Here is a 26362-nt window from a genome sequence, read left to right on the forward strand (position 1 = left end):
GGGCACAGGGGACCCCCAGTTCAGCCCGGGTGGGGATGGAAGCACAGGAGGGTATTGTGGTGTCAGGCTGCATTTCACAAGTTGGGCTGATGGGTCAGATGGTGGCATGTTTAATAGGGTAATGACCTAGGGCAGCAGCTGGGGGCCTTCAAGCGGCCTACTGTGGTTTGAGGGACCCACAGGAGTGGGAAGGGAGGCCAAAATCTGCTCTTGAGGATGGACGAGGGAAAGTGGGAAGGGAGTGGTCCCCTGGGGCCCTGGGCTGAGCTGCTGGCTGAAGGTCTGGGGACACCCACCCAGAACCAGAGAGGGGGCCAGCCAGGTGGTGGGTTCCGGGAGCCTGGTGGGCTCCTGCCCGGCAGCCTGGTCTCGCCTGGAGGGCAGGCCTTGGGGAGCTGAGTCCCTCCTGGGGGTCCGTGCTCCTGGGAGCCGCCCAGGCTTACCACCTCTGGTCCAGGGGGGCTTCACAACTGCAGAGGCCACCTCACCCCCTCTCATCCCAGGCACCTCATCCCAGTGTCCAGCGCTGGCCAGGGAAGGGCCGGCTGCCCCTGACCCTGGGCTGGGGAGGTCATTGGGCCCCCCTGAGGGTGACGTCAGGCCTTTGCATCCTGTGGGCCACAGCTTCCCCTTCCCAAGCCCCACATGGGCTTCCCCTTCCCGACCCCAACGCCTTCCTGGAAGTCACGTGGTCCACGGGTTGGGGGCCAGAGGCTGCCAGGACGCGAGAGTTTGGGAGGGAGGAGGGCAGAGAAGGCTCCTGTGTACAAAACACCCACCTCCCCACCATGAGGGCGGAAGCCACCTGAAATAGAATGGGTTGCTTTCAAGTTCCAAACTGGGCTCCGGGGGCTGAGGGCAGGCCTGTTTGGATGTAAAAATAGAAACACGAGTGTCTGCGTGGGCCCCGCATCCTCCACCTACGGGGTTGGTGTTTTAAAATAGATCTTCCTAGTGGGGCCTGCCTGACACCCGGTATGTAGAAAATGTACCCAAACAAACCTCTCGGAGAGCAAAAACAGCAGCTGATCCGGGCTTGGGGGTGCTGATGGAGGCCCGCAGTCAGGGTGCCGCCCGTGGGGAAAGGGAGGGTGGGGGGCGCTGGCCGGCCCTTGAGCTGGCCTTACAGCCCCATGACTCCCTTTTCCTCCTGCCCCGGGGCTTTGCAGAGGCTGTGCCCCTGCCAGGGGAGCCCTCCCAGGTCACCAGGGCCAGCTCAGGCCTGCTGGCCGACGGGGAGTAGGTGCTGACCCACGCACTCAGGCCGGGCCAGTACTGGGCAGGTGGGTGCAGGCCCTGCCCTCCCGGTGCTCACAGTGGGCAAGCCGGCTAGAAGCCCACGGGCTGGGCCACCACCCACTGAGGGCAGCCTCCGAGCAGGAAGGACCCTGTGCTGAGACCCAGAGATGGCTGACAGGGCCCTGCGCCCAGGAGCCCAGCCGGGCGTGGGGGGCGTGGTGAAGAAGTGCCGCGAGTTCTGTGCCGTGTGGTGGGCGATGCTGGGATGTAGGTGGGCGCCCGGGCAGGATTGCTGGCGGACCAAGCGGCATCCTGTGGCCGGGATGCTGAGCTGGCTCTCCAAGAGTGATTCAAGAGGGAGGAGGCCGGGGGGCAGAGGGGAAACCAGCGGCAGGAGCTGTGGCTCGGAGTCTGGACGACACGCCCCGTCTCTAGCCCAGCGCACGGTCATCCTGTGAGCCACCCTCCGCTGCCCGCTCTCTGGCCCTGGCGCCCACTCGGCTGCCCTCCCCTTTGGTTCCAGCAAAGGCAAAACACACCCACCTCCCGCACGGGGCAAGGCGGTGCGAGAGAGCACCGGGGCCGGGCTGGGATGTGGGAACAGCCTGGAGCCCAAGGTGGACGGCCCCTACCCAGCCTGTCCTCCCTGCCAGGGCACAAACTGGCAGCGAGTCCCCTGGAGCGGGTCCCAGCCCCGGGCCCTGGCCTCACAGCCACCGCAACAGCCAGAGCCCCTCAGCCTCACTCCCCTCCCTCACCAGCTGGGCTGTGGATCCAGAGCCCCTGCCCAGGGCAACTCCCAGTGGCCTCCCCTTGGAGGGGCTGGGGTGGGTGGGAACTCGTTTCCCGCCGTCCCCAGCCAAGCGGGCGAGCTGCCAGAGGGTATAGTGGTGCAGCCCTGGCCCCGGCCCTGCCCAGGAACGGGCTGCCAAGGTGTTCTGAGCCCCTCCCTCTCCCCGCAGGCAGCCTGGTGAGCAGGTGCTGGGTACCACCAGGGGGCCACTCCCGGGGCTGGGATGGGCCAGAAGGTTGAAGCTTCCAGGGTCCTCTGGACACGGGAGCCGGTTGGGCAGCTCTGCCTAAACCTGCCGTTTCCTTCCGGCTGCCCCTCGTGGCCTTTGTCTACTCCTTCACCAACCACTTACCGAACATCTACTCCGTGCCAGGAAAGCACCGAGGCCCCGGGGACACAGCATGGTCCCAACTTTGGGAGATGACACTCCAGAGGGGGCCTGGCCATAACACATACAGAGATACAGGGGTTCAAAGGGGGCAGGGGAGGGAGGGAACACGAGGACCATGGACAGCCTTCAAAAGAGAAGTGAGGAGTGTCTAACAGCATGATACTGAAGCAGAGATGAGCAGCCGTGGCTACCCAGCGGTGGGTGTGGTAGGGGTACAGGCCCTGCTCTTTGGCTGTCCCGAGAATATGGCTCAGCTGTCACCTGTGTGCCTTTAACTTGGACATGCTCTGCAGAGGCCCTCCACACCTCTCCCCTGGTCAGACAGGGGTCTCTGCCTCACCTCTGCTCACCTGCAGCGCGGGGCCTGCCTGCACACCCTCCGCAGAGGGGAGACCCTCCTTCTCACCCACACCAGGCCTGCCAGCTCCAGTGGGAACCCCCAGGGTGCCCAGCTCCTCTGGCCTCTGCCTCCTGCAGTTCCTGACTCGACAGCCTGCTCTGAGCTGCCCTGAGGTCCTAAGCAGTGTCCCCTTCCCCCACAGGGCTGGGGCTGCACTGGAACAACGTAACCTGAGCTGTCGGGTTCCCTCCAAAGTGGAGGCTGCACCCCGTTTGGAGGTGAGTTTGCATTCCTGGGTGATAATTCTCTGGGGCACCGGGTCTGTCCAAACTGTCTGCAGTGACACTGATGGTGAGGCCTCTCCGTCCTGGTCTGCCCTGTCTCCTCGGAGCTTGGCGTCTGAAGCCGGCCCCTGCTTGCCCTGCCCTGTGGTCGTGCCCTGGCTGGAGGCACTGATGTCCCCCTCCCCAGTCACCCACCCCGGGACATGGTGACATGGTGGAGACTGCTCATGCGTTCATCTGCTCCCTCCCATGAGCCACAGGGGCGGGGACTTCCCTGCATCCTCTCGGGGTATCCGGCATCTCCGTGCAGGGTCTGCTGAACCAGATGTCAGGGAGCACGTGTCCAGCCCCGAGGTAGTGAGCACTCTGTCAGGGGCTCCAGCCCGGCTGAGCCAACACCAAGCCTCTTCCACGTGGAGCCCTGTTCCAAGAGCGAGGTGACCACGTGGGGTGTTAATGGTGGCTGAGCCCGGCCACCTCCATAATGGCCTCTGTGGGCTGGGAGGGGCAGGATTTCAGGATCTCTGGGGTCCAAGTCCAGCCCTGAGAGCCAGGCTGTGCTGTGAGTGAGGGGTGGCCCTGGACCAGGCTGGGTGAGTGTTTGTCAACCCTGGGGTCTGAAGGTCTGGGGTGCTGGGCACTCTGCTTGCTCCCACCCTTCATCAAAATTCTCCTGCCACCTCTCCAGCAAATGGGCCTTCCCCCCACCAGGTTTTACAGATGGGGAAACCAAGGCCCTGTTGGCTAAATACTTTCCCATAGCCTCGCCTGCCTCCAGCTGTCCCTCCTTGACTTTGTCTTTCTTCTCCAGTGGTCCTGCCTTGGTGCTGGTCTTTTTCCAGTGGACACAGCCACTTGGTTCTGGCCTTTCCCACCTCCCCCCACTCTCAGTTAACTTCTCTGACCCTGAGTGTGCTGCTGCAGCCAGGTCTCCTCTTTCTGGGGCGTGGGACCCGTTGTTGGGCAGCTCTGGGACAACGGACAGTGACATGGCCCAAGTTCTGTCCAGCTGCAACTCTGAGCACCCCGATAGCCTGGCTATGCCTCGTCCAGCCTCTCAGGGACCTCGGCCTCAGCATAACCCAAATCCAGCCCCTGGATGCCTCCCACCCTGCCTGGTTTGGAGTAGCTGGTCCAGCCCCTGCCATTGCTGCCCTGCTGGACTCTGGCCCTTCGTGCCCAGTGCAGCACAGAGGGGCAGACCTTGGCCTCCCACCCGGACAAGGCTCAGCCTCTGCTGGGCTGGCCTTGTGCTCTCCCTCCCAGCCCCTTCAGGCCCCAGCCAGATCCTGTCCTTCCCCTGCTCACAGCTTCCTAGGCTCTGGGACCAGGGATCCCATCCCCTCCACCGCATCATGCCCCAAGCCATTGACCTCTGCCCTGGAAGGCTCCAGTCCCCTACAAGCTTGCTGGCCTTGCTCCCTCTCCCAAGAATACCTTCACTCTATCTCCACCACTTACCCCACCCCTTGGGGCTCCCCTCAGGAAGCCATTTCCTCCCAGAAAGCCCTTTCCCCTACAGGATCTGACAAGCCCCCTTTTCCCTAGGCCCCTGTCCCTTAAACAGGGTAATCTGGGTCTAAAGCTGGACTTGTGTCCCCCCTCCCCCCATGGCTGTGGGGAAGGGCCTTGGATGGGCGCCTCCCAGGAGGTAAAATTTAAAGTACCCTGTTTTCTGGGCCTCGCACTCTTGGAACCAGAACCCTGGGCCCTGGGAGTCCAGACCTCGTACAAGGGCTGTGTCCCGGTTTGGAAGTGTATGAAAAGTGCCCTAGAGACCCTTCTGAAACAAGGGCGAGGTTCCAGAGGTTCGGTTCCCAGCGAGCCCTCTTCTGCCGGGGTCAGGGGAGGGGTCATCCCCTGCCCCTGCCCCTGGCCTCCTGACCTGAGTCAGACGCCGCCTCCTGCTTCAGGATCAGGATCAGTGGGTTGGGGGGCAGCGCCTTCTCCAGTGGGGCCACCAGGTGCCACTTGCATTTACGGCGCATCTACTGTGTGCTGTGCAGGGATGGCGTGTCCATACCCGCAGCCAACTCCCGCCTTCTCCCCGGGACCAGGAGTGGGGAAAGGTGGGGGTTCCCCGGACTCCGACGTCTTGACCCCCACCCCGCACCCAACCTCGAACTCCGAGGGCTGCGGGCTGCGTCTGGGACCTCCGCCTTGCAAAAGGAGTTGGTGGGATGGGTCCAGGGAGCCCGAGGAGGCGGGGCCAGGTTCTTTAGGAGGGGGGTCAAGGGGCGGGGTTGGATGGAAGAGGCGTGGCCCGGAGCCTAGGGCAGGGCCAGGTCGAAGGGGCGGGGCGGGGCCGGGCGGACGGGCCGGGGCACGGGGCCGGGGCGGGGCCAGACAGAAGGGGCGGGCACAGCTCCGGGCGGGACCTGGCTCCTGGCTACCCGCCGGGAGGGCGGGGGCCTGGCGGCCCAGCCGGGAGCCGCCGCCGGGACGCAGGACCCGCGGGCTGGGAGCAGAGCCTCGGCAGGTAAGGCACGGCAGCGGGCGCGGACGGGCGGGGCGCGATCGAGTCTCCCGGGCTGGCCGGAGTCCCCGGGGCCGGGGTCCTCTCCGTAGGGCGGGCGGGCGGGGGGCGGTCAGCTCCAGCGCGCGCCGGGCCTGGCAGCGCCACTACCCGAGAAAGCGCGCGGGTTCGGGGGTGCGCGGGCTGCACCCTGGAGGCCTAGGGGCGGGGCGAGGGCGTCGCGTCTGTCCCGCGTCCCCCTCGTCCCTCTGGCCTCCGCTTCCCCAGGCCCCTGGGGCTCGCAGACCGCCGCAGGCCCCCATTACACGACCCACACATCCCGGCCTCCGAAGGCCCGGGCGGGGAATTTGCTTCCACCTCCTCCCGGTAATCCAAACTTTCCTTACCTCAGCCCGCGCAACGAGGGGTGGAGAAAAGCTGCCTGTTGGAGCTGACTCACACTGAAGTGTGAGTGACTGATAGCCCAGTGACCCTGCGGGTGTCTGCGACTCTTATTCTGGGGGACAGCGAGTGTCAGAGAGTTGGGGGTCGGGGACAGCCGTCCTTCCACATGTGGGCCGGCCCCTCCCAGCAGCCCGGCTCTTTCCTGCTGCTCTGGGCCTCCGCTTCCCCTGGTGAAGTGCTGACCGTGCGCCCACTGTGGGTGTTGAGGGGGCCTGAGCCCCGCTGCAGAGTGCAAGCCTGGAGCTCACTCCCTCTGCCGCCCTGCTGGACCCTGAGCGCCTCACAGCCTCTCTCTGTGCCTTGGTTTGCCCATCTGTCAACCCTGATGACGTCCGTGCCTGCTGGTCAGGTGGCCATGCTGAGTAAAGGGCCCCTCTAAGTGACCCTGGCCTGGGGCGGGGTTCCGTGTGGGACCCCTGGGATTGCCGAGTCGAGGACACGCATGTGATCTTGCTGATGAGGCAGGTAACCAGGCCCTAGCACAGAGGGGGCTCAGGAAATGTTACTTGCAGTGATGACGATGTGTAGAATTTTTTCACGACAGTTTGACAGCCAAGGGAGCATGGCAAGTCCTGGAGTCAGTGTAGATTTCCAGGTTTAAGTCTAGCCCAGCATTGACTTCAGTGTAACCCTGGGTCGGCCCTCTGCCCTCTCTGGCCCAGGCTCTGCGAGACCAGAGAAGGGGGCTGGGCTCCATTATCTCCTGGCTCTCCTCCCACTGTGTCCGATACCCAGGGCACCGGCGCAGAGGGCCCTCTGGGAGGCAGGGCTCCACTCCAGGTAGACCAGGAAGCCAGGATGGGGGCTCCAAGGTGAGAATTCTGTCAAATTCCCCTCCCTCCCCCACCGCCCCCCTCCCAGCCACCACTCCATTACTTGGCTCTGTGCCCCATATTGGGGCACACCCTGGCCAGAGGGGGCAGGCAGAAGGACAGATAGGTAGATGGCCCAGGCTAGTCCCTGTTGGCCATCAGGAAAGAGGGGTGCTGACAGAGGGCCTGGCCTTTCTGGGGAGTCCCTCAGGCCTGCAGAGTCAGGGAGGAGCCCAACAAGGAGGCCAGCCTGGGAGAGATAGGAGGGTGGGCGGATCCAAACCTCCCTTGGCCCTTCCTGTTCACATGGACAGAGGAAAGTGAGATGCTGAGTCAGCCCCCACCATCCCTCCCCCAACATGGATGCCCGCAAGCTTGCAGGCCTACATGGGGGAAGCCTGAGGGAGCACAGAGAGACACACAGAGGGGCTGGGTCCTGGCTTTGAATCCGGCTGCCACCATTTACTAGCTGTGTGATCTTGGCCAGGGGGCTTCACACTGCTGAGCCTGTTTCCTCATCTGTAAAATGGGGGTAGTGAACCACTTCTGCCTTATAGGTGGTTTTGAATGTCCAGGGGCTGGTGGTGGCACATGATTGGTGTTCAGTAACTGTGAGCCACTGGGGGTGCTTTCCCTGGCCCTCAGGGCTGGAGAGCAGGGATAGCTGGGCCACCTCTGCTTGGGAGTGGGGGTGGCGCTGGGCCTGGAGAGATCTGGGGCAAAGGGCAGGCTCCTAGGTCCCTGCCCGCTTGGGTCTCATGGCAAAGGCCAGAGTCTCAGGAGTGGCCAGGCTCAGGGAACCACCTGGGTCCTCCTGGTTTCTGTCCTTGAAGCTCTATCATGGGACACCAAGGGTCAGTGACTGGCAGGCCCCACTCTCCCCTCATTGGCTGGCTAATAGATGGCCTCAGTAAGGCCTGGGCATGCACATATGTGGTTCTCTAATAACCCCAGGTAGCACGGTCAGCACTCGGCAGCCTGGCTGAGGGAGGTGGGCGGCAGGTGGCCAGTGAATGCAGGGTTTGCAATCAGAAGGAGGGCTGTCTGAGCCATGCGGACAACCATGAAGGTAAGAACAGACTGAGCCAGAGGCTGGCAGCGGGGAGGGTGGCAGACCAGTTTTACCAGAGTGGCCTGGTGTGCACCAGATGTGGTGAGAGTGTGGATGGGGCATGGATGAAAGTGCACAGGGGCCTAGGCAGGGAGAGGGGGCTGTCAGGACGCTGAAATCCTACCCACAGGTAGGTGGCCTGTCTCCAAAAGGCCTCTGGATCTCTCCAGTGGCCCTGACCAGTCATCCAAGGGCTGGAGACAGTGCCACATGTGGGCCACTTAAGTCCCAGAGGCAGGGAGGGGGAGCATTCTGGGCTCTTTGTAGCCTCAGGCAGGCAGGCTCAGCAGCGCCCACCTCCTGGTCCTTGCCTGCTGGCCTCCGGGAAGGGTGTAGGCTCGGTCGTCGCTGAGGCAGTGGCCTGGGGAGGTCGGTGGGGCCTAAGGGGTTGGCAGGGCACTCTCGTGGTGCCTCCTTACCACCCCTGGGCCTAGGCATCGGAGGGCAGCCAGGATGATGCCGAGAGAAATGGAGCTGCCTCTCAGCCACGGCCAGGAGACCTGAGCCTCCTTAGTGAATTACACTTCTCCACCCTCAAGTGATAGAAGCCCCTGGCTCTGGGCCACATTAAAGGATTTGGGCTCGGGGGCCAGGCTCCTGAGTTGCCCTTGAACTCCAGGCGCCATCCCAGTGAAGTGCAAAACAAGGTTGGGCCCTCATCAGGGAGGGGGCCTCACGGTGCTTGAGGTCCCCCCACTGCCCTGCTTCTCCCTGGGCGGCAGAACTTCTGAGGTTCCAGCTTTGGGGCCACCTGCAGGTTAGCCCCTGCCCGTCCCCGTCCCAGGTCATGAACCACGCTGGAACTTGCTGGCAGGACTGGCGCTTCTTTCACCCGGTCCCCAGGTCCAGAGGCGACTGATCCTTGGCCCCCGTGGGCTAGCCACAGCGGGCTCCGGTGCTCCTTGCCTGCTGGCCTCCGGGAAGGGTGTGGGCTCGGTGTCCGAGGCAGTGGCCTGGGGCGGTCGGTGGGGCCTGAGGGGCTGGCAGGGCACCTTTACTCCTTCCCCTACAGCTGTGCTGTGATTCCGAGAAGTGCCCTCTGCTTCCTTGTGAATCAGATGTTTATTGCATGCTGGCTGAGCCCAGGGTAGGGGCGGCCCACTGCCAACCACGTTCCAGGCCGCTGGTTGGGGTGTGGGGCGTCTGCCTGCTGGAACCTGCAGAGGCAGGGGAGGTCCCTGTCTCCAGGAGCTGCCAGGCTGACGGGTGAGCGCTCCAAGTTGGCTCCATGCCTGCTGGGAGGAGGGTGGGCTGCCCCACAGCTGGGGGCTGAGCCAGCCCAGGGAAGGCTTCCGGGGGGCTTCTTGAAGCCAGCACAGCTTCTCCCAGGACGTAGTCGGGGGCCGCATTCGCAGCGCTGGAGCAGCCTGTCCCCTTCAAGTCTCAGGGACTCTCTGGACTTCAGGTCCCTCCTTGTGAAATGGGGTTAAAAACAGTTATAACTCATGGTGTCCTCAGAAAAGTTAAATGAGATGCTGCAGAGGAGCCCTCACTGTGGGATCTTGAGCCCTGTCCCAGGCTGGGGCCTCCCTGCCCTTGACTCTGCAGCTCCGTTTGGGGGATTTCCTCTAGCCTTGCCCAAGGGGATGTTGTAATCTGGCAACATTGTTCTGTGGCATTAGAGAGCTCTGGGTCCTCATACCCCGGCTGCCCCTGTGGCCCCAGCCCTCACTGCTGGCTGCCCCCTGCAAGGTGATGTGAGGTCAGGGGTCGACCTAGGGGCCTGGAATACCAGGGTAGGCCTTGGCTTGACCCCAAAGCCTTGGGAGCCAGGGGCAGCACCCACAGTTCACTTAGGGCCCTGGCTGGGCGGCTGGGCCCGTGCCACCCCACTCCGAGCTCTGCTCCTGGGGCAGTGGTGGGTGCCCTTCAGAAAGCTGCTGCCCCCAGACCTCTGCTCCTCTCGTTCATGCTGGGTGCCCTGTGTACCAGGCCCAGGGCCAGGCATGGACATGTCGCAGCTCAGCCTGTCTGGCCCACCCTGCCACTCTCTCCCTCGGAAGCAGTTTAATAAAAGGCATAAGTGTCTGTCCTGCTTGGTGCTCAGGGACCCTCCCTGGCCCCTGCCCCTGCTTCCCGGAGCTAGGTGCCTTCTACAAGCCCCAGCCCGTTCCCTGGTCACCTTGTCTACCTGTCTGCTTCTCCCTGCCCAACCGGGGACTCATGAAGGACAGGGACACAATTGAGTGCCCTTGCCCAGCAGTGCCCACGTGAGCCTGGCCCAGAAGAGGGACGACCCCCTTTAGAGCATCCCAGGAGCTCCCACAGACCTGAAGCCCGGCGTGTTTACCTCCTGCTTCCACATCAGAGACACAGGTGCCCCGTTATCCTGGAAGGAGTCTGCCGCCCGGCTGGTGACATTTCCAATCAGATCACAGTGGGTGGTTGTGCTCTGGCCTTGTGTGAACCCCTCCAGGTTTCTATCACGGCCCCCTGGCCGTGGGCTCCAGCGGCTGCAACCCTTAACAGTCACCACTGCGGGCACCTGGTCTCAGGGGCCCCAGCAGTGGTTCAGATGGGGAGACAGGCGGGGAGTCTGGGGCGCTCCACCCTAAGTGGAAGCCGTTCCTTTCTCCGTGGCTGTTCCTTCCTAGAGACACACGTTGGGGCCAAGATTGGGGTCAGCCTGAGCTCCCCTGACCCACCGGCCACAGCGGAGACCTGGTCTTTGGGTCCCAGAGACCCAGTGCCCCAGATGGGGCCTGGCAAGATTAGATCTGCCACCAGTAGGAGAGTGGTGGGGAAGGAGCCAGAAAGGCGGGCCTGGGAGCCCTGCGTGGACAGGTGGGAGGGGGAGGGGGGCATGCCAGGAAACTCACCTTGTCTCCTGAGGAATGTCCTCCGTAACCCCAGCTGCTTCCTCTCCTCCTATTTGAGACCAGAAAAGGAAGACCCTTTCTCAAAGGGCATAAGCAGCTGGCACAGAGCCGCTGGGTCCCCTGATGGCCAGGCAGACACAGTGCTGGGGGCCGGGCCCTGGCAGGCAGGTCAGTGATCAGCTGGTGGGTTTGACCACGGTGGGCAGAGGACGGAGTGGCCGCGTCCCCTGCCCTTCAGCACAGGACGAGAGGTGGCTTCCCATTGCCATCACCATCTGGCCTGAAACCTCTAGGAGCGCAGGGTGGCCATTGGATGCTGGGCGGGATCCATGGTAGTGCCCGGCTGTGAGCTGGATGCACGAGAGGGCCTCAGAGCCCCCAGGGTCAGCGCCAGGCCACTACAGCCTCCCTGCTGACCCACCCAGATCTTGGCGGGGCCGAAGGCACTTGGGGATAGAGCCTCAGCCTCCCGCAGAAGGTATCACCACCACGTACCCCCCAGCCCCCATCTCGGGAGCTTGTCGATGCTGTGCTGCAGCCCCACTGACCAGCCAGACCCCACGAAGTCCTCCCCCAAGCCCCCTACCTCCTGACTTCTCTGGAATCTCACGCAGGGGGAAGGATATGCTGCTCCAGGGGACCCCACCCTGACACTTCACTGCACCAGGGCTGGGACCCCCAGTGCCGGCTCCTTGCCACACAGGGGAGCTGCTCGGGGGTGGGCCATGGGGGCAGGAGACTCTGGAATCACTTCCCTTCTGGGCCTCACCAGGACCCAGCCTAATCTGGTTCCAGACCTTGGGCTGCAGCTGCCAGAGGAGGCCGATGCCTGGTCCTTCTGTCAGAGGAGGTGTCCCGGACCTGAGGGTGGGGTAAGGGGGAGCCCCAGGCTGCACGCAGGGCCCGGGTTCTGGCCCAGCCGGGCCTCAGCGCCAGTGGCCCTGGTGTCCACTTGCTATAAAATGGAGTGAGGCATGGAGCCCATGCTTCAGTTGCCCAGCCATCCTGGGGTTCCTGGGCACCAGCCTTGGAAAGTTTGCCACCTGGGACGGGAGCTCTCTGAGATCAGCCTTCCGTTCTCTCGAGAATGTGACCAGGAGGGTGAAGTTCTGTGGTCAGTGGTGGCCGTGCCTGCTCTGGGGGCAGGAAGTCACTGGAGAAGGATGAGTGTTGAGAAAGAGACACCCCCCCACACACACAGGACCTAGGAGGCCCTGCCCCAAGCCCAAGGTTCCTGCCAGCCGGGCACCAACATGTAGTTGTTCCAGAGTGAGGCCTTGGGAAGCAGGAGGGGACGGCCCCACCCCAGTGGCCTCCGAGTTGATGCACCTGCCGCCTGGAGGACCCGCAGGGGCCCCTCCCCACAGGCAGCCCCAGCCCCAGCCTTGCGGAGGCAGCAGGCATGTCCTTGCCTTGCAGGGGGTGGCCCCCAAGAATGGTGTAGGAGGTGCCATTTGGGGTAGGGCCTTCTTGGGGTGGGAGCAGGAAGGGGGCAGGAGGGGCCAGGCTGAGAGGTCGGGCATGGGAGGGTTTTTTTTTTAATACATTTATTTATTTATAAATTTATTTATTTATTTGTTTATTTTGGGCTGCGTTGGGTCTTCGTTGCTGCGCGCGGGCTTTCTCTAGTTGTGGCGAGCGGGGGCTACTCTTGGTTGCGGTGCGGGGGCTCCTCATTGCGGTGGCTTCTCTTGCTGCGGAGCACGGGCTCTAGGTGCACGGGTTTCAGTAGTTGTGAGACGTGGGCTCAGTAGTTGTGGCGCACGGGCTCAGTAGTTGTGGCACACGGGCTCAGTAGTTGTGGCGTGTGGGCTTCAGTAGTTGTGGCTCACGGGCTCTATAGCACAGGCTCAGTAGTTGTGGCACATGGGCTTAGTTGCTCCACGGCATGGGGGATCTTCCCGAACCAGGGCTCGAACCCGTGTCCCCTGCATTGGCAGGAGGATTCTTAACCACTGCGCCACCAAGGAAGCCCCCATGGGAGGGTTTTGAGCAGGGGCTGGTTTGTGGTTTGAAAGCTTACTCTGGGGTCTTAAGACTGCCTCCTGCCCCCACCGCACATACCCGCACCGCAGCAGGGGCTGTAAGGAGCTTGGGCAAAAGCAGGTGAATCGGACCTGCAGGAGGGCTAGGTGTGCGGTGGGCGCAGGGGTTCAGCTGACCAGGGTGGAGTCAGTGACCCGCGCTGAGGGGCCGCCAGGGCGGGGGGAAGGCAGACGTGGGGTAGCACGCGGCTCTGGTAGTACTGACTCTGCCCTCCGCCCCCCGCACCCCCAGTCCTCATTGCTGGCTTTTCTGGTGACAGTGGTGTGACCCCATGGCTGTCTCCCTGGGGAGGGGGAGGGTGTCCCTATAGCACCACCGAGCCGTGCCCCTCCCCAACCCGGTGCAGGCTGCCCCAGCCCGGTGGCAGGTCCCCAGCCAGGAGGAGGCCTTAGGGGCTGGCACTCGGGAGCTTGACCCCTGGCTCTGCTGACCATCAGAAGCCACCTTGCCTCTGGGAGGCTTAGTTAGGCTGAGGGTTAGATGAGAGGGTTTGCCTTGTCCACAAGGGCCCCGTGGGCACTTTGCCTGTGGGATCTGGGGAAGCTTTCTAAGGCTGCTGTGCCAGTGGAAGGAGGTGGGCCTGGAGGAAGGGAGCAGGGGGAGGAGCCTCAGCAGAGGCCCTCTCCTCCAGCCCTGCACTGGGCTCTGAGGTCCCCTGAGGGCACCACTCCCCAGCCTGACTGTGGGGCATCAGGGTGTGCCGGGGTGACCTAAGTTTGCAGGGTGGGGACAGCACGAGGCGGTCAGGGAAGGCGTGCGAGCCGTCCGTCGTGGCTGAGCACCAACGGGGTGACGGCCTTGAACCTCAGACTGAGCCCAGTTGCCTTTGAGAGTTGCCTCCCAGCTGTGGCTGGGACAGTGGCTCAGAGAGAGGGGCCGGGGCGCAGGATCCTGCAGGACCACCGGCCTTGGGGGGATGGCAGGATGGCTGGATGGAGACAGCCCTCCCCCACCCCCTCCTGTCCCCTGTCCTGTCTGTCAAGGCTGCCCAGGAGGGGCAGGAGAGCTGGGGCTGGGCCCTTTTCCCGCCATCCTGGGCCCACCGCCAGACCCTTCTTCTCGCTGGGCCTCTGAACAATGGGGCAGTGTGAGGGTGCCTGGGAACAGTCAGGCCAGCCAGGCCCCCTGTGGGCCCAGCTGAGGGGCTCGGAGGGGAGCCAGGGCCGTGAGTCATCCATCCAGCGCCTGGCCCAGGGCTCCCAGGCTGAGGAGGAACAGCTTTTCGGTTCCCCACACCACACCAGGGGGCCGGCCTGCTCCTCCTTCCCTCTTTTGCCCCTCTGTCCGTGCCTCTTCCTGCAGCCTCTGGCTCCCTCCCTTCTGGGTGTGCCTCTGTCCAGCCAGAGACCCAGGCCTGGGAGTGGCTGCAGCCTGCTCCCCCAGCCCCCATCCACGGCAGCCCGGCGGAGGGGCTGCCCCGTCACAGGGCGCCCCCCCAAGCCTGTGGGGAACCCCAGGAAGTAGCCAGTGAGAGGGCAAGACCCTCCTGAGGCCAACTTAAAATTGACCAAGTAATAAAAGGTGAGCAAAAGCAGAAACAAGGGCTTCCCTGGTGGCGCAGTGGTTAGGAATCTGCCTGCCAATGCAGGGGACACGGGTTCGAGCCCTGGTCTGGGAAGGTCCCACATGCCGCGGAGCGACTAAGCCCGTGAGCCACAACTGCTGAGCCTGCGCGTCTGGAGCCTGTGCTCTGCAACAAAAGAGGCCGCGATAGTGAGAGGCCCGCACACCGCGATGAAGAGTGGCCCCCACTTGCCGCAATTGGAGAAAGCCCTCGCACAGAAACGAAGACCCAACACAGCCAAAAATAATAAATAAATAAATAAAAAAGCAGAAACAATGCAATAAAATATAAAACTCAGAGAGTGAAGGTTAATCAACAGCGTCAAAGAAAAAAATGTTTGAAAACAGCCTAAAAATATTAACATTAGGGGGACTTCCCTGGTGGTTCAGTGGTTAAGACTCTGCGCTTCCACCGCCGGGGGCACGGGGTTCGCTCCCTGGTCCAGGAGCTAAGATCCTGCAGGCCGTGCGGCCAAAAAAAAAATTAACATTAGTGATAAAAGGATAAAAATAAATGGATTAAAACTGAAGAGACACCAAACCCTAAAATGCTGAAGTGAGAAGGAGGGAAGGGACCTTGTGGTATGGACTTGGCCTTGACGGGTTCCAGCCTGTGGCAGGGTGGGCAGGAGACCAAAACACCGCTGGACAATTGGTGAACCAGGTTCCTAGGTGAGCGAGTGGTCCAGGGACCCCCAGAGGTATATGGAGGAGCTGAGATGCGGGGCCACACCTCATGCCCCTGGGCCCTGATGCCCTTTGCCCTGACCCAGGAGCCCGGACTTGGTGAAATGCTGTAAGGTACTCAGGAACTTTCTGGTTCCTGTGGTCTGAGGGAGGCCACCATGGCACGAAAGATCCTAAAGAGATGAGTAAAGGAACAGATGTTACTAGTGTCAAGGTCAGTGCCCCTGGTGGCCTACCCTGGGATGCCCCAGCAGGTGGTTGCCAGTGTGGAGGGCTTGTACAGCTGCCCTGGCCTGGCACCGGCGGACAGCAAGTGTCCCTGCAGAGTGCCTGTCAGGGCCAACCTCGGCTCCTGCAAGTAGCAGTGGGGCCAGGTCTCTCTGGATGCCTCCTCTCACCCCAACCCCAGGCCCTTTGCACAAGCTCTTTGCTACTCAAGACACTTGCCATGTGATCTTCTTGCTTGGCTATGGCGTGCGGATGCTGGCTGATGTGTCACCCCATCTGGGTGGAAGCATTGTCACAAGGATGTGAGTCAGAGGTGGCTGCCTTCCCAGCAGATCCGGGGGTGAAGGGTGCGGCGTTTGCTGACAGGTGGTGATGCCCTGATGGCCTCCCTCTGTCCCAGTACCGGTGGCAGTGGTGAACAGGGCTCAGGTGGGGGCTTGTGGCTGGGACAGTCTCCTGACCAGCTCCCCCTGGGCTCTGGGGATACGTGTAAAACAGAAGCAGACTCTGAATTCACGAGGACAGGCTGGCATGTGCCCGCATCCCCAGCCGTGTGTCCCACCCCCGTGTGCCCCAGCCTCCTGGCCAGAGCCTGGAGCCCTCCTCTGGGCTGCTGGGTTCTGTGCCGGGTGGGAGCTGGCATCCTTCCTGAGAGTAGGCCCTGGGGCTCCTTCTCCTCCTCATGCCCCGTGGAGCCAGGCTTGGCAGGAAGTGCCAGGCTGCATGGTGTGGGTGAGGTGGCCCCGGCTCTGGGCCACATGGGTGGTGCTGGCTATGTGGCCGCTGCTGCAGCCCAGTCAGCCTCAGCTTCCTCATCGGGAGAGCAGGAGATGGGCAGTTGGGGACTGAGTGGGCCATGGGGGCTGATGGCTTGGCACTGGGCGGACATTCCCAGAGGGTGCCCCCTGCCCTGGCCCACTGACTTGGCCCTCCTGTCACAAGAGGTTGACCATAGACAAGAAAGCGCCCCCAGGCTTCGTGACCCCCCTGCCTTGGCTTCAGCAAGTGGGGACGTGTCCCCACAGGATATGACATGTACATGTGTCCCCAGGAGGGTCTGGCCGGTGGTAGCCTGTGCTCCTGAGGCCTGGGGCTGATGTCGGGGACCAGACCCTCCACTGAGGGCCAGGCTCTGGCGTGCTGAGGAAGCCACGGTGACGTGACCCAAGGAGCATGCACGGTGGCCACTGGGAAGAGGGTGGAGCGGGCTGGGTTTGGGGAAGTCCTGCCATCTGCGTGTTCCTCGTCTGCCGGGAGTGACCTCAGAGGAGATGGTCTGTCCCCTTCTGGGCCACCTGACAACGGGGCTCGGCAGATTCCAGCCCAGCCACACCCCCTTGGCCCCCGGAGGGTGGGCAGCAGTGTCGGGCAGCCTGGTCTGCCTGGGGCTCGGCCCACCGGGCGCTCGGGGCCTGAGGGTGTGTTGTCCAGGCCCTACACCTGCTCTGCCGGTGCCGGTTGCTGGTCGCTTTGTGGGCAAGGACGGTGAGAACAGTGAGACTGGGAGAGGTCAAGTGCCCGGCCGAGGTCACTCCCGGGGTGTCCAGGCCTTGCTCAGTGGGTGGCAGAGCCCCCGCACTAGGCATTGTCATTGCAGCCAGAGGCCCCCCAGGGATGGAGCAGTGGGGGTCTTAGGGAGAGATGAACGGTTTCATTCAGTGAACGAGCTCCGTGATGGGACCCCATGCGGAGTCGGGAGTGTCCAGCTAACGAGGTGGGATCTGTTCATGCTGCAGGAGGTGCCCAGGCCAGCTCCACGCTGGGGACACTGCAGGGGACAGACACAAGGAGTGGCTGTCATGTCACCCCCCATCGAGCTGTGTCGAAGGAGGGTCAGAGAGTCAACAGACAGGCTGAAAATGCCGCAGTCAGTGTGGCCCTGCACGGGGGCGGAGCCTACGCAGGAGAAGGGCAGGGGCTGTGTGTGCAGGTAGTGGGTCTGGACGTGGGGCAGAGGAGGCAGGGGTGGGACCAAGGGGAAGGGAGATGTCGCTCCAGGCCGAGCACAGCACTGGGCAAAGGTGTCCGTCACCTTCGGGTGGAATTTTCAACCCTGGGAGCGTGGCTCAGATGGGGCCAGTGGTGAGCAAGGAGGCGGGGATACTCGGGGCTCCAGACCCACGGGGGCAGGATGGGAAGGTGTCGCCTGGCTTTGAGCAGGGGCGGTTGAGAGCGCTCTCCCTTCCTGACGTGACGGTGACGACGGCGTGGCCGACGGAATCCCTGGAGTCACCCCGCCCCCCAGCCATGCCCGGTGGTCCTCGGGACAGCCCCGCACAGGAGCTGTGGGCCGCAAGGTTAGGACTGAGCCCATCCTGTCCCCAAGGAAGCCTGTGCCGCCACCACCACGCCGTCCTGCCTACCAGGGTCCCGTGGTGGAGCAGCCCTGTCCTGGCGGGCGGGCCTGGGAACCTGCGGTGCCCGGGCTGGCTCTGATGCGCAGCAGTGAGCATCCACGGGCAGGCGAGGGGCCAGGAACGCGGGGGTGGACCCGGCCCACACGTCAGCACTCTGGAGAGCTTTTTCCTCAAGCAATTAAAAAGTGGAAACTTGTCAGTGTCATGATGAACTGAAGTGTGAATCCTGAAACGCCTCTGCTGGCTTGTGGTTTGAGACAAGAGAGTGACGATGCTAACCTATGCTTCCCCCAGACCGACCCCCACCCACCATGGCCGTATCCAAGGTACTGGATATCCCTGCACCTGGAGCCCCTGCCCAGCCATCCTCCCTCCCACCCACACGCTGCTCCTTCCTGGCCAGGCCAGAGCTCCCTCCCCCCCAGGGCTCTGCTGAGGGTGTCCCGCACCAGGTGTGGGGGGTGCAGCGGCCCCGACTCTTTGAGGGGCCCCAGCTCTGCTCCCCAGGCTAATGCAGCCCTCGACCCCGGCCCTTGAGAGATGCTGCCCAGTTTGGGAACGTTTGCTAGAGGCAGAGACACCAGGCCTGGAGAGGAGGACCCCAACTTGCTATGGGGCGAGGTGGGGGGCATCCAGGGATACGTGGGCTTTACGAGTCCTCTATGGGGACAGAGCTCGAGGGCCGAGGGTCCCAGAGTAGAAACCCCATTTGGCCACCACCCTCAGAAGCCCAGGCTCCATGTGGGCAGCTGTGCATGTGGGCCTCTTTCTGCACTTCCCCTAATTCCCTTTGCCGCCGACACAGGAGTGGCTGGACTGCCTCTCGCCTCCACCCTGGGCAGCCCTGAGAAGCCCCTGGGGGCCTCCTAGACCCCAGCACACTGCTGTCTTCGGGGGATGCTGGCCTGTTCTCTGTTTTGCAATGAGCAGACTCCAGTGCTAACCCAGTGCTGGCCGGCGGCTTACCTCACCAGGCAGGGGTCCTGGGGCCATGGGACTTTGCTACAGCCACTGGGCATCAGTTCTTGGTGGGGGTCAGATTAGTGCTTCACTCTGGCTCTGAGGTCCAGGCATGTGCTGGTATAGCCACATCAGGGGTACGGCCGTGTGTGTAGATGTGACGCTAAACCCATCTGTCTACCCATCCATCGGGCTCTTGGCCCCTTCTGTGGGCCAGGCACTGGGCTCTGGGGACTCAGCGGGACCCAGGCCCATGGGGAGTGCTAGGGATACATACACATGTGACACCCTGGTGGGCAAGGCTGCGCCATTGACTTGGAGATTGCAGAGGAGGGGTGAGGTTCTAGATGGTTCTGTTTTCAGAGGATGAGGGAGCATTTGTTGGAGAGGATATAGTTTCCAGGTGGAGAAGATTGCACGTGCTCAGAGTGGGGCACGGTGGTCCTGTGTGACAGGCCCAGAGTCGAGGGCTCAGGGCAGCAAGCAGGGGCCAGACCCCATACACTCAGCCAGGGAACCAGCCTGGCCTCTGCTTCGTGGTGGAAATGGCCGGACGGAGCCAAGGAAGGGCTGGTCAGGGGTGGGAACCAGGGTCAGGAGGTGGGCCCAGCAAGTCTGGTGGGTGTAGGCTGGGGGTGGCCTCCGACCCCGTGCACGGGAAGGGTGGGAGGTGGTGAGGCCGTGGTGAGGCTGTGGAAGCCCAGGGAGGCCCAGTCAGATTTACCCTATCCAGCTGGATGCCCACGGGGGACCTCACACAGAGCAAGCCTCACCCTGCTGGCACGCCCAGGACTTCAAATTGACTGTGAGTTCATCCAGGGGAAGAACTTCGGCGAGTCCCTGTGTAAAATAGTTTCCCACGGCTGCCCTAACAAAGTACCACAAGCAGGGGGCTGAAAAAAACAGAAATTTATTCTCACAGTCCTGGGGCCAGACTCCAAAATCAAGGTGTCAGCAGGGCCACGCTCCCACGGGAGGCTCCAGGGGAGAATCCTTCCTTCTTTGTCTTCCAGCTTCTAGTGACTGCCTGCAGCCCTCGGCTTCCTTGGTTTATGGCCACATCACTGCAATCTCTGCTTCTGTCTTCACATCACCTTCTCCTCTGTGTCTTTTCTCTCTCTCTCTCTCTTTTTATTTTTTATTTTTTTAGATTTATTTATTTATTTATTTATTTATTTATGGCTGTGTTGGGTCTTCGTTTCTGTGCGAGGGCTTTCTCTAGTTGCGGCAAGCGGGGGCCACTCTTCATCGTGGTGTGCGGGCCTCTCACTATTGCGGCCTCCCTTGTTACGGAGCACAGGCTCCAGACGCGCAGGCTCAGTAGTTGTGGCTCACGGGCCCAGTTGCTCCGCGGCATGTGGGATCCTCCCAGACCAGGGCTCGAACCCGTGTCCCCTGCATTGGCAGGCAGACTCTCAACCACTGCGCCACCAGGGAAGCCCTCTCTTTTTATTTTTAAGTTTAAGGCACACAGCATGATGGTTGATTTTGCATATATTGTGAGATGATTACCACAATAGGTTCAGCTAACATCCATCTTCTTATACAGAAACAATAAAAAGAAAAGAAAAAAGGGAAAAAAATGTTTCCTTGTGATGAGAATTCTTAGGATTTACTTTCTTTACAACTTTCCTGCATATCATACAGCACTGTTGGCTACAGTCACCGTGTTGCAATTCCACCCCCAGGACTTATTTCATAACTGGAAGTTTGTACCTTTTGACCACCTTCCTGCAATTCCTCCTCCTTCCACCCTCCGCCTCTGATAACCACAAGTCTGATCTCTTTTTCTGAGTTTTTTTTCCCCCTTCTCTTTCGTCTGTTATAAGGATGACTTGTTGTTGGATTTAGGGCCCATCTGGCCAAACCGTGGTGAGATCCTTCATTACATATGCAAAGATCCTTTTTCCAAATAAGGTCGTGATCATAGTTCCCAGGCACTAGGACTTGGACATATGTCTCTGGGGGCCCCCATTCAGCCCACTACACTGGGTGCCCGTGACCAGGGCCCTGCCCTCTATGCCACCCGCTCCCTCTGCCCAGCTGGATGGTACCCAGGACCAAATTCCTGGAATCCTTGCAGCCCTGCGCAGGAAGGCAGGTTACAGCACCTGTGCGGAGAGGAGTGAGGCTCAGAGAGGGGAAGGGCTCGTGGCCCTGGCCTGGGAGGGTGGGGACTAAGTAGGTGGGTCCCAGGCTGGCTGTGGGTGGCCCTGGGCCCTTTGTGAGGGACTGACTGATGCAAAGCATCTTATTTTGAGAGCTTGAGGTTTTCACGAGTGGAGGTGTCAGTCGCCCTCCCCTGGGCCCAGGGCCCTCCCTGAGCCTGGCAGACCCTCCTTGGCATGAAGGTGACAGGTGGGCACCAGACTGGGCACAGGGCTCTGGTAGACTGCGGGAGACACCGGGCCGGGGTTCCCAGGGACGTGGTTCCAGTCGCCACACCTCTGTTCCCTGGCCATTGGCCCGGCCAGTGCCCTGCTCTTTGAACCCTAGTGTCCCCATGGTCACTGCAGGTGAGTGGGCTGTGAGCATCAGGGTGGGGCAGGCTCCATGGCCTGCTGCAGAGGTGGTGGGCATTTGCCTGGGCTTTTGCCTGGCTCCAGAGCGGGCTGAGGACCCCAGGAACCCAGAAGGCTCTCCCTTCCTCTTTTTCAGGCTGACTCTTGGCCCCTGCCCGGCCGCTGTCTAGTCCCACCCACCCTGCTAAGTGTGCTGCGTCTGGCATGGTGGGTGGTCCCCAAGCCTGGCACTTAGAGGCAGCCGCCCTGGGAGCTGGGGGAGGAGCTACAACTTGGGGAGGGTGGGGTGGAAGACCAGAGCTGCCGAGGGCAGGGACCCCAACCCCACACATCTCGCTGCTTGGGGGCTGGTTATTCTCAGCACAGTGTGAAAGGTCGTGGAGCTCCCACTATTGAAGGAGGGGCCCTGAATGTCCTCTGTTTGAGGAATGTGAATCGCTGTGTTATTTGCTGCAGGGATGAAATGCTGCCTCGGGAGATGGGAGGGCACAGGGAGGAACAGAGGCCTGGAGTGGCGGGGCCTTCTGAGGTCACAAAGCAGCCCGGGAATCCTGACCTCAGACTCCCAGAGGGAACAGGGTTGGGGAAGGGGCCGACGCAGGTCTGACTTCCACGGAGACCCCTGTCCCTCTGGTCGGGGCCGTGACTGCCCCGCGGCATCGCAGTGCTGGGCCGGGGCTCCAGCGGGCGTGGCCCTCTGCCTACTCCTCCTCTGCTGTGGATAGTGCGTGGTGGCCCTTCTGGGGCAGGGGCAAGGGGAGGCTGTGGCTCCTGGACCCCAGGCCTCCTGATCCATCCTTCTGTCTCTCCAGTGAGGGATGGGATGTCCCAGGGAGAGCCGGCCGGCTCCCGGTTCCGGGCAGTTCTCATCTGCAGGCCTGCACGCCCTCCCCCTCCCCCCCGCCGCCCCCCAGCCTCCCCCGGCTCTGGCCACTTGCTGCCCGGACTTTGACTTCCTCAGGCCACCCCTGCCCCAGCAAACTCCTTCTCAGTCAAAGCTGGCCCCTCGTCTGGAGGCCTCCCCTGATCCAGTGCCTGCTGGGCACCTCCTCTGGACCTCACTCACAGCCCCTTGAAGCCCCTGCCCTGTCCCAGAACTGCTCCACTGGCTTGTCCTGGCTGCCCAAGCCCCAGGGGCTCCTAACCTGCTATTTTATCTCAACCCTCAGCACCGATGAAGAAACTAAGGCTCAGAGAGGCTAAGTCAGTAACTTGAGGCCCACAGCTGGCAGAGGATAGAGGTGGGCGGGGTGCCCAGCTGAGTCTGACTGGGGGCCCTCTCCCCACTCGGGGCAGGCTGCAAAGGGGAAGGGCAGGGGCCCCCACTGAACCTCCCCATTGCCACCACCCGTCCATTTGTTGTGGTCAGCTTTCTGCTGAAGGCATGGCCTGCCCACGGCCACCGAGGGCACTGAGGCTGACACAGGCTGCGGAGGCCAGGGTCCCGCCCTGAGGACAGCTCGTACACAAAAGCCCCAGCTCCCCATCCTCCAGGAGATAGCAGGTAGTCTCACACCCCAGACTGGCCCCCGGGTGGTGCGGGGGCCTTGGCAGGGGTCTGGGGCTGTGTACACAGTGGGAGATGGAGACCCAGGGCCCGCCTCCCTCAGGCCCCGACACGCAGGGATGCGGGCTGATTAGGCGCTGGCACAGCCGGCTGTGGGGCTATGCCCTGGGAAACCTGGCGGGCAGGACGAGGCCTTTGCAACGCCCGAGGACCCTGTAGTCTGCGTCCTCTGTCACCCTCAAATCCTGCCATGGCGTGGCCCCAAAGCACTCCTTCCTCCAGCTGGTCTTGTCCTCCCTGGTCGAGGTGTGGCCTTGAGACCCAAGCTCAGCGGAGGAGAGGCAGGGGGCCTGGGGGCTTAGCACCAAGCAGCCTGGGCTTGACCCGGGCAGGGGAGGAAGCCCGGCTTGGTGGGGCAGAGCAGGCTCGGGAGGGACCCAGTCAGGGACCAGGAGTGACAGGACTGTGCTTTGCCACTCGGGTTGTAAGTGCTTTCTAGCCAGCCAGGTGTTCACAGAGGCAGCAGAGAGTGGCGATCACTGCTCTGTCACAGCAGCTCTGTCACAGGGGCTGTCCCTGGCATGGGGGGATGGGGTGGGGCAGAAGGCTTGGGGGACGGAGGGAAGGTGACGGGCCGACGCCTGGGCCCAGGCTCGGAACCCATCCCTTGGTCCCTTGGTGTCAAAGGGCAGAGAGGTGGCCACCTTGAAACGCAGAAGGCTCTGGTGCCAGAGGCACAGCTGCTCTGTGTAGCCTGGGAAGGCAGAGCTGGGCAGTGGCGCCCGTGGTGGTGGTGGGAGCACGCCCGGGTAGTAGTGAGCTCCCCATGCGGGGTGTAAGCACTGACTTCTTGTGTGGCTGTCTCTGGGGTCAGGGAGGCCGGGCCTGGTGCCCTGGGCTTCGGGGCTTCAGTGAATTGCTGGGAAGAAGTCAAACATACAGCGGTGGCCCTGGGGGGGACCGGTGGGGTGCTGCCTCTCAGGGGGCACAGCTGGCCTTATCCCAGGACCTGGCGAGCTGTGGTCTCTGGCCACAGTGGGCGTGGCCAAAAGCCAGCAGGCCACACGGCCCTGACTGGGCACAGCGCTGGGCCTCAGGACCTCAAAGGGTGGAAGGCAGGAAGTGCTGGCTACCCGGGGCTGCCCAGGGGCCCAGCAACAGGAAGCCCTGGGCGGGGAGGAAGCCCTGGAGGCCACGGGGCCCAGATGCAGCAGGCGGCTGTCAGCAGGAGGCTCCGCGGGCGTAGCTGGCCCGGCACTCTGGGCTGCGCGGGGCACCGCGCCTGGGCTGCGCGGGGCACCACGCCTCGCCTGCCTGGGGGAGGCCGGCTGAAGCCCCGCCCTGTGGCCCCTGAGCCACATGGCCTTCCTGGGCCCCAGGACACCTGCCCCCAAGCCGTCGCCAGGCAGGAAGACAGTCATGTGCCGGGTCAGTGCCACCAGGTCAGCGGGGCGGCCCTGGGGCTGGGGGCTCGGGAGGTGGTGCCGGCCCAGCACCTGTAGAGCCGCTCAGGGAGGCCCCGTGTGGAGTCAGAGACCCCCTCAACGGGGCCCGCGGTGGGGCGCACAGGACGCTGGCCCTGGGCCTTCGAGAGGAGAGCCCTCAGCTGGACGGGGCAAGTGGGAGCCCAGAGAGGACAACCCCGCCCCCTGGTCATGTGCTGCCCTGCCTGGGTGGCCTTGGAGTTTGGGTCCTGGGTGCACACAAATTGTGTGTGTGCGTGTGTGAGTGTGATGGTGTGTCAGTGTGACCGTGCCTGCACTGCGGGGACACGGAGAGCTGTGTGAGCTCCCACTGCCTGCCTGCCCTGGGAGCGCCGTGATGGGGGGCCTGGCAGGGAGCCGAAGAGCCTCAGGGTCTCAGGGACCCCAGCCCAGGTCGTGCCTCCCTCCCTCCCTCTGGCATGGCTGGTCACTGGCCTTCATTGGAGATTTTTGGTTTTCATTCTTTTATGGAGAAAGATTCTGGGAAGAGGAAGAGGGAGGAGAAACTGAAAGGAGAGACAGAACCAAGAGGCGCTGGGGCCCCGCGGCCCCGCCCCTCCAGCGCCACCTAGCGCCCGCTCTGTGCCGGGCGGGACAGGCTGAGCACTCCACTGTTCACCGGCTGTATGACTTCTGAGTTACTCAGCTTCTCTGAGCCTCGGCGTCTTCATCAGTGACGTGGGGATGACACAGGTTCACATGTCAGGGGGTGTTAGGATGGTGACGTGGGGTGGTCCCCGAGAAGCACAGAGGCTGGTCCCCACGGTGAGTGCCCGGTGTGCTCCATGCGAGTTGACGACTTGCTGAGCTTGTTTATTAGTGTCCTAGTCTGTGAGATGGGGGTAAAGCAACGCCTGTGGGGTTTAATGAGCTGTCGGGTCAGACTTGGTGCTGGACTAGAGCAGGGCTGCGGGGTAGTGATGATGACTCTGACCTGTGCCCAAGCTGCCTGCCCAGGGCACTGGGGCCACCCATGAAAGGTCCTGCTAGCCCCTGGAGGCTGTGTGTGTGTGTGTGTGTGTGAATATACACGTGAGTCAGTGTGTGTGTATGAGTACATTTGAGTGCAAGCAGGCATGTGTGAGAATGAGTGCATGTATAAGAATGAATGTGAGCGTGTACATGTGCGGATGAGTGTGTGCATACGTATGAGTGTGAGCCTGTGTGAGTGCATGTGTGTACGTGTGCATGTATGATTATATGCAGGTGGGTGTGTGAGAGTGTGTCTTTGGGCGTGAGTGTGTAAGCATGCATGTGTGCCTATGATGAGTGAGTGTGTGCATAGGTGTGAGTGAGTGCACTGGGGGACCTGGTCTCTTCTCCCTCGGGCCTGGGACCCCCCAGGCCCCCCTCGCCCTGCAGCTCCCACACATGGGCGGCCTGGTCACCACTGACGGAACCCCGACCCTGTGGTCCCACGAGGTGCCAGCTCCCACCACAGCCAAGGCCGCACCTGCAAGTGTGGGAGAGGAGAGCCAAGGGGACCCTGCCCTCCAGCTCCGCTCTGGTGCACAGGCTCACACCTGTACACACGCGTGTACACACACACTGACGTGCACACACAGAACCTTCTGCCTCCGGGCCGTGCGGCTCATGCACACATCCTGTCTGGGTGCACCGTCTGTGACAATGACCAAGTGTGCGGAGCCACAGCTAACGTGCGGGCCTGTGCAGGGAATGACCACACACCCCGGAGGCTCACAGCCCCAAGGCTGGTGGAAGCCACAGAGCCTGCGCTTCCTGGAGCCCAACGGGGCTGTCTCTGTGGGAAAGAGCAGCTTTCCCTGGCCTGTTCTGCCCTCACCCCTGCAGCCTCGGGCCTTGGGTCACACAGACCAATCTCAGCTGAGAGAGAAGGTGGGGGTGGGCACAGAGTAGAGACTGGGGAGTGTGCCTGGCACCGTGTTCCTGGGCGGGTCCCAACCCAGCTCCCCCAGTGGTGCAGGGCAGGGCCGGGCGGCCAGAGGATATCCGGCCATCAGGATGAGCTTCCCCTTTGATGGTCCATCTTCTGGAGAGGGGCGGGGGATGTCGGTGTCTGTCCCTGAAGCAGGGACATTCCCAGGGGAGGTGAAGGTGGAGCACGACCAGGCCTGCTACAACCCACCCTCCCCACCCAAGGTCAGCCCGTGGACACCCAAGAGCCCTCCTCCTGCCACAGAGGGACGGTGGCCAGGTGAGACTGAGCCCCTCACAGGCCTGCACCTGCCTGGCCACGAGCTGACCAGGGTGGGACCACGGGCCGCCCGGGCTCCTTCCCCGTGCTCGCTCAGGTGTGGAGCCAGGACGAGGGGTGGGC

The 26362-nt window shown here is 62.7% G+C and overlaps 1 protein-coding gene across 2 annotated transcripts in view; it reads left to right on the forward strand.

Annotated features, from left to right (window-relative positions):
- Positions 1-5413: 5413 nt before the first annotated feature.
- SH3BP2 (SH3 domain binding protein 2) overlaps positions 5414-26362 on the forward strand; it is a 36194-nt gene continuing 15245 nt past the window's right edge. Inside the window, exon 1 of one of the 2 annotated variants that reach the window (XM_061191888.1) lies at positions 5414-5526. Coding sequence is in view for 1 of the 2 variants with exons in the window: in XM_061191887.1 (XP_061047870.1) it covers positions 23939-24021 (83 nt within the window). In the remaining variant the exon portion in view is untranslated. Of the gene's footprint in view, positions 5527-23854; positions 24022-26362 lie in introns of those variants that run through there. The other variant, XM_061191887.1, reaches the window with a different exon arrangement.

This window comes from Eubalaena glacialis, chromosome 5, assembly GCF_028564815.1.
Source record: "Eubalaena glacialis isolate mEubGla1 chromosome 5, mEubGla1.1.hap2.+ XY, whole genome shotgun sequence".
Classification (NCBI taxonomy): Eukaryota; Metazoa; Chordata; class Mammalia; order Artiodactyla; family Balaenidae; genus Eubalaena; species Eubalaena glacialis.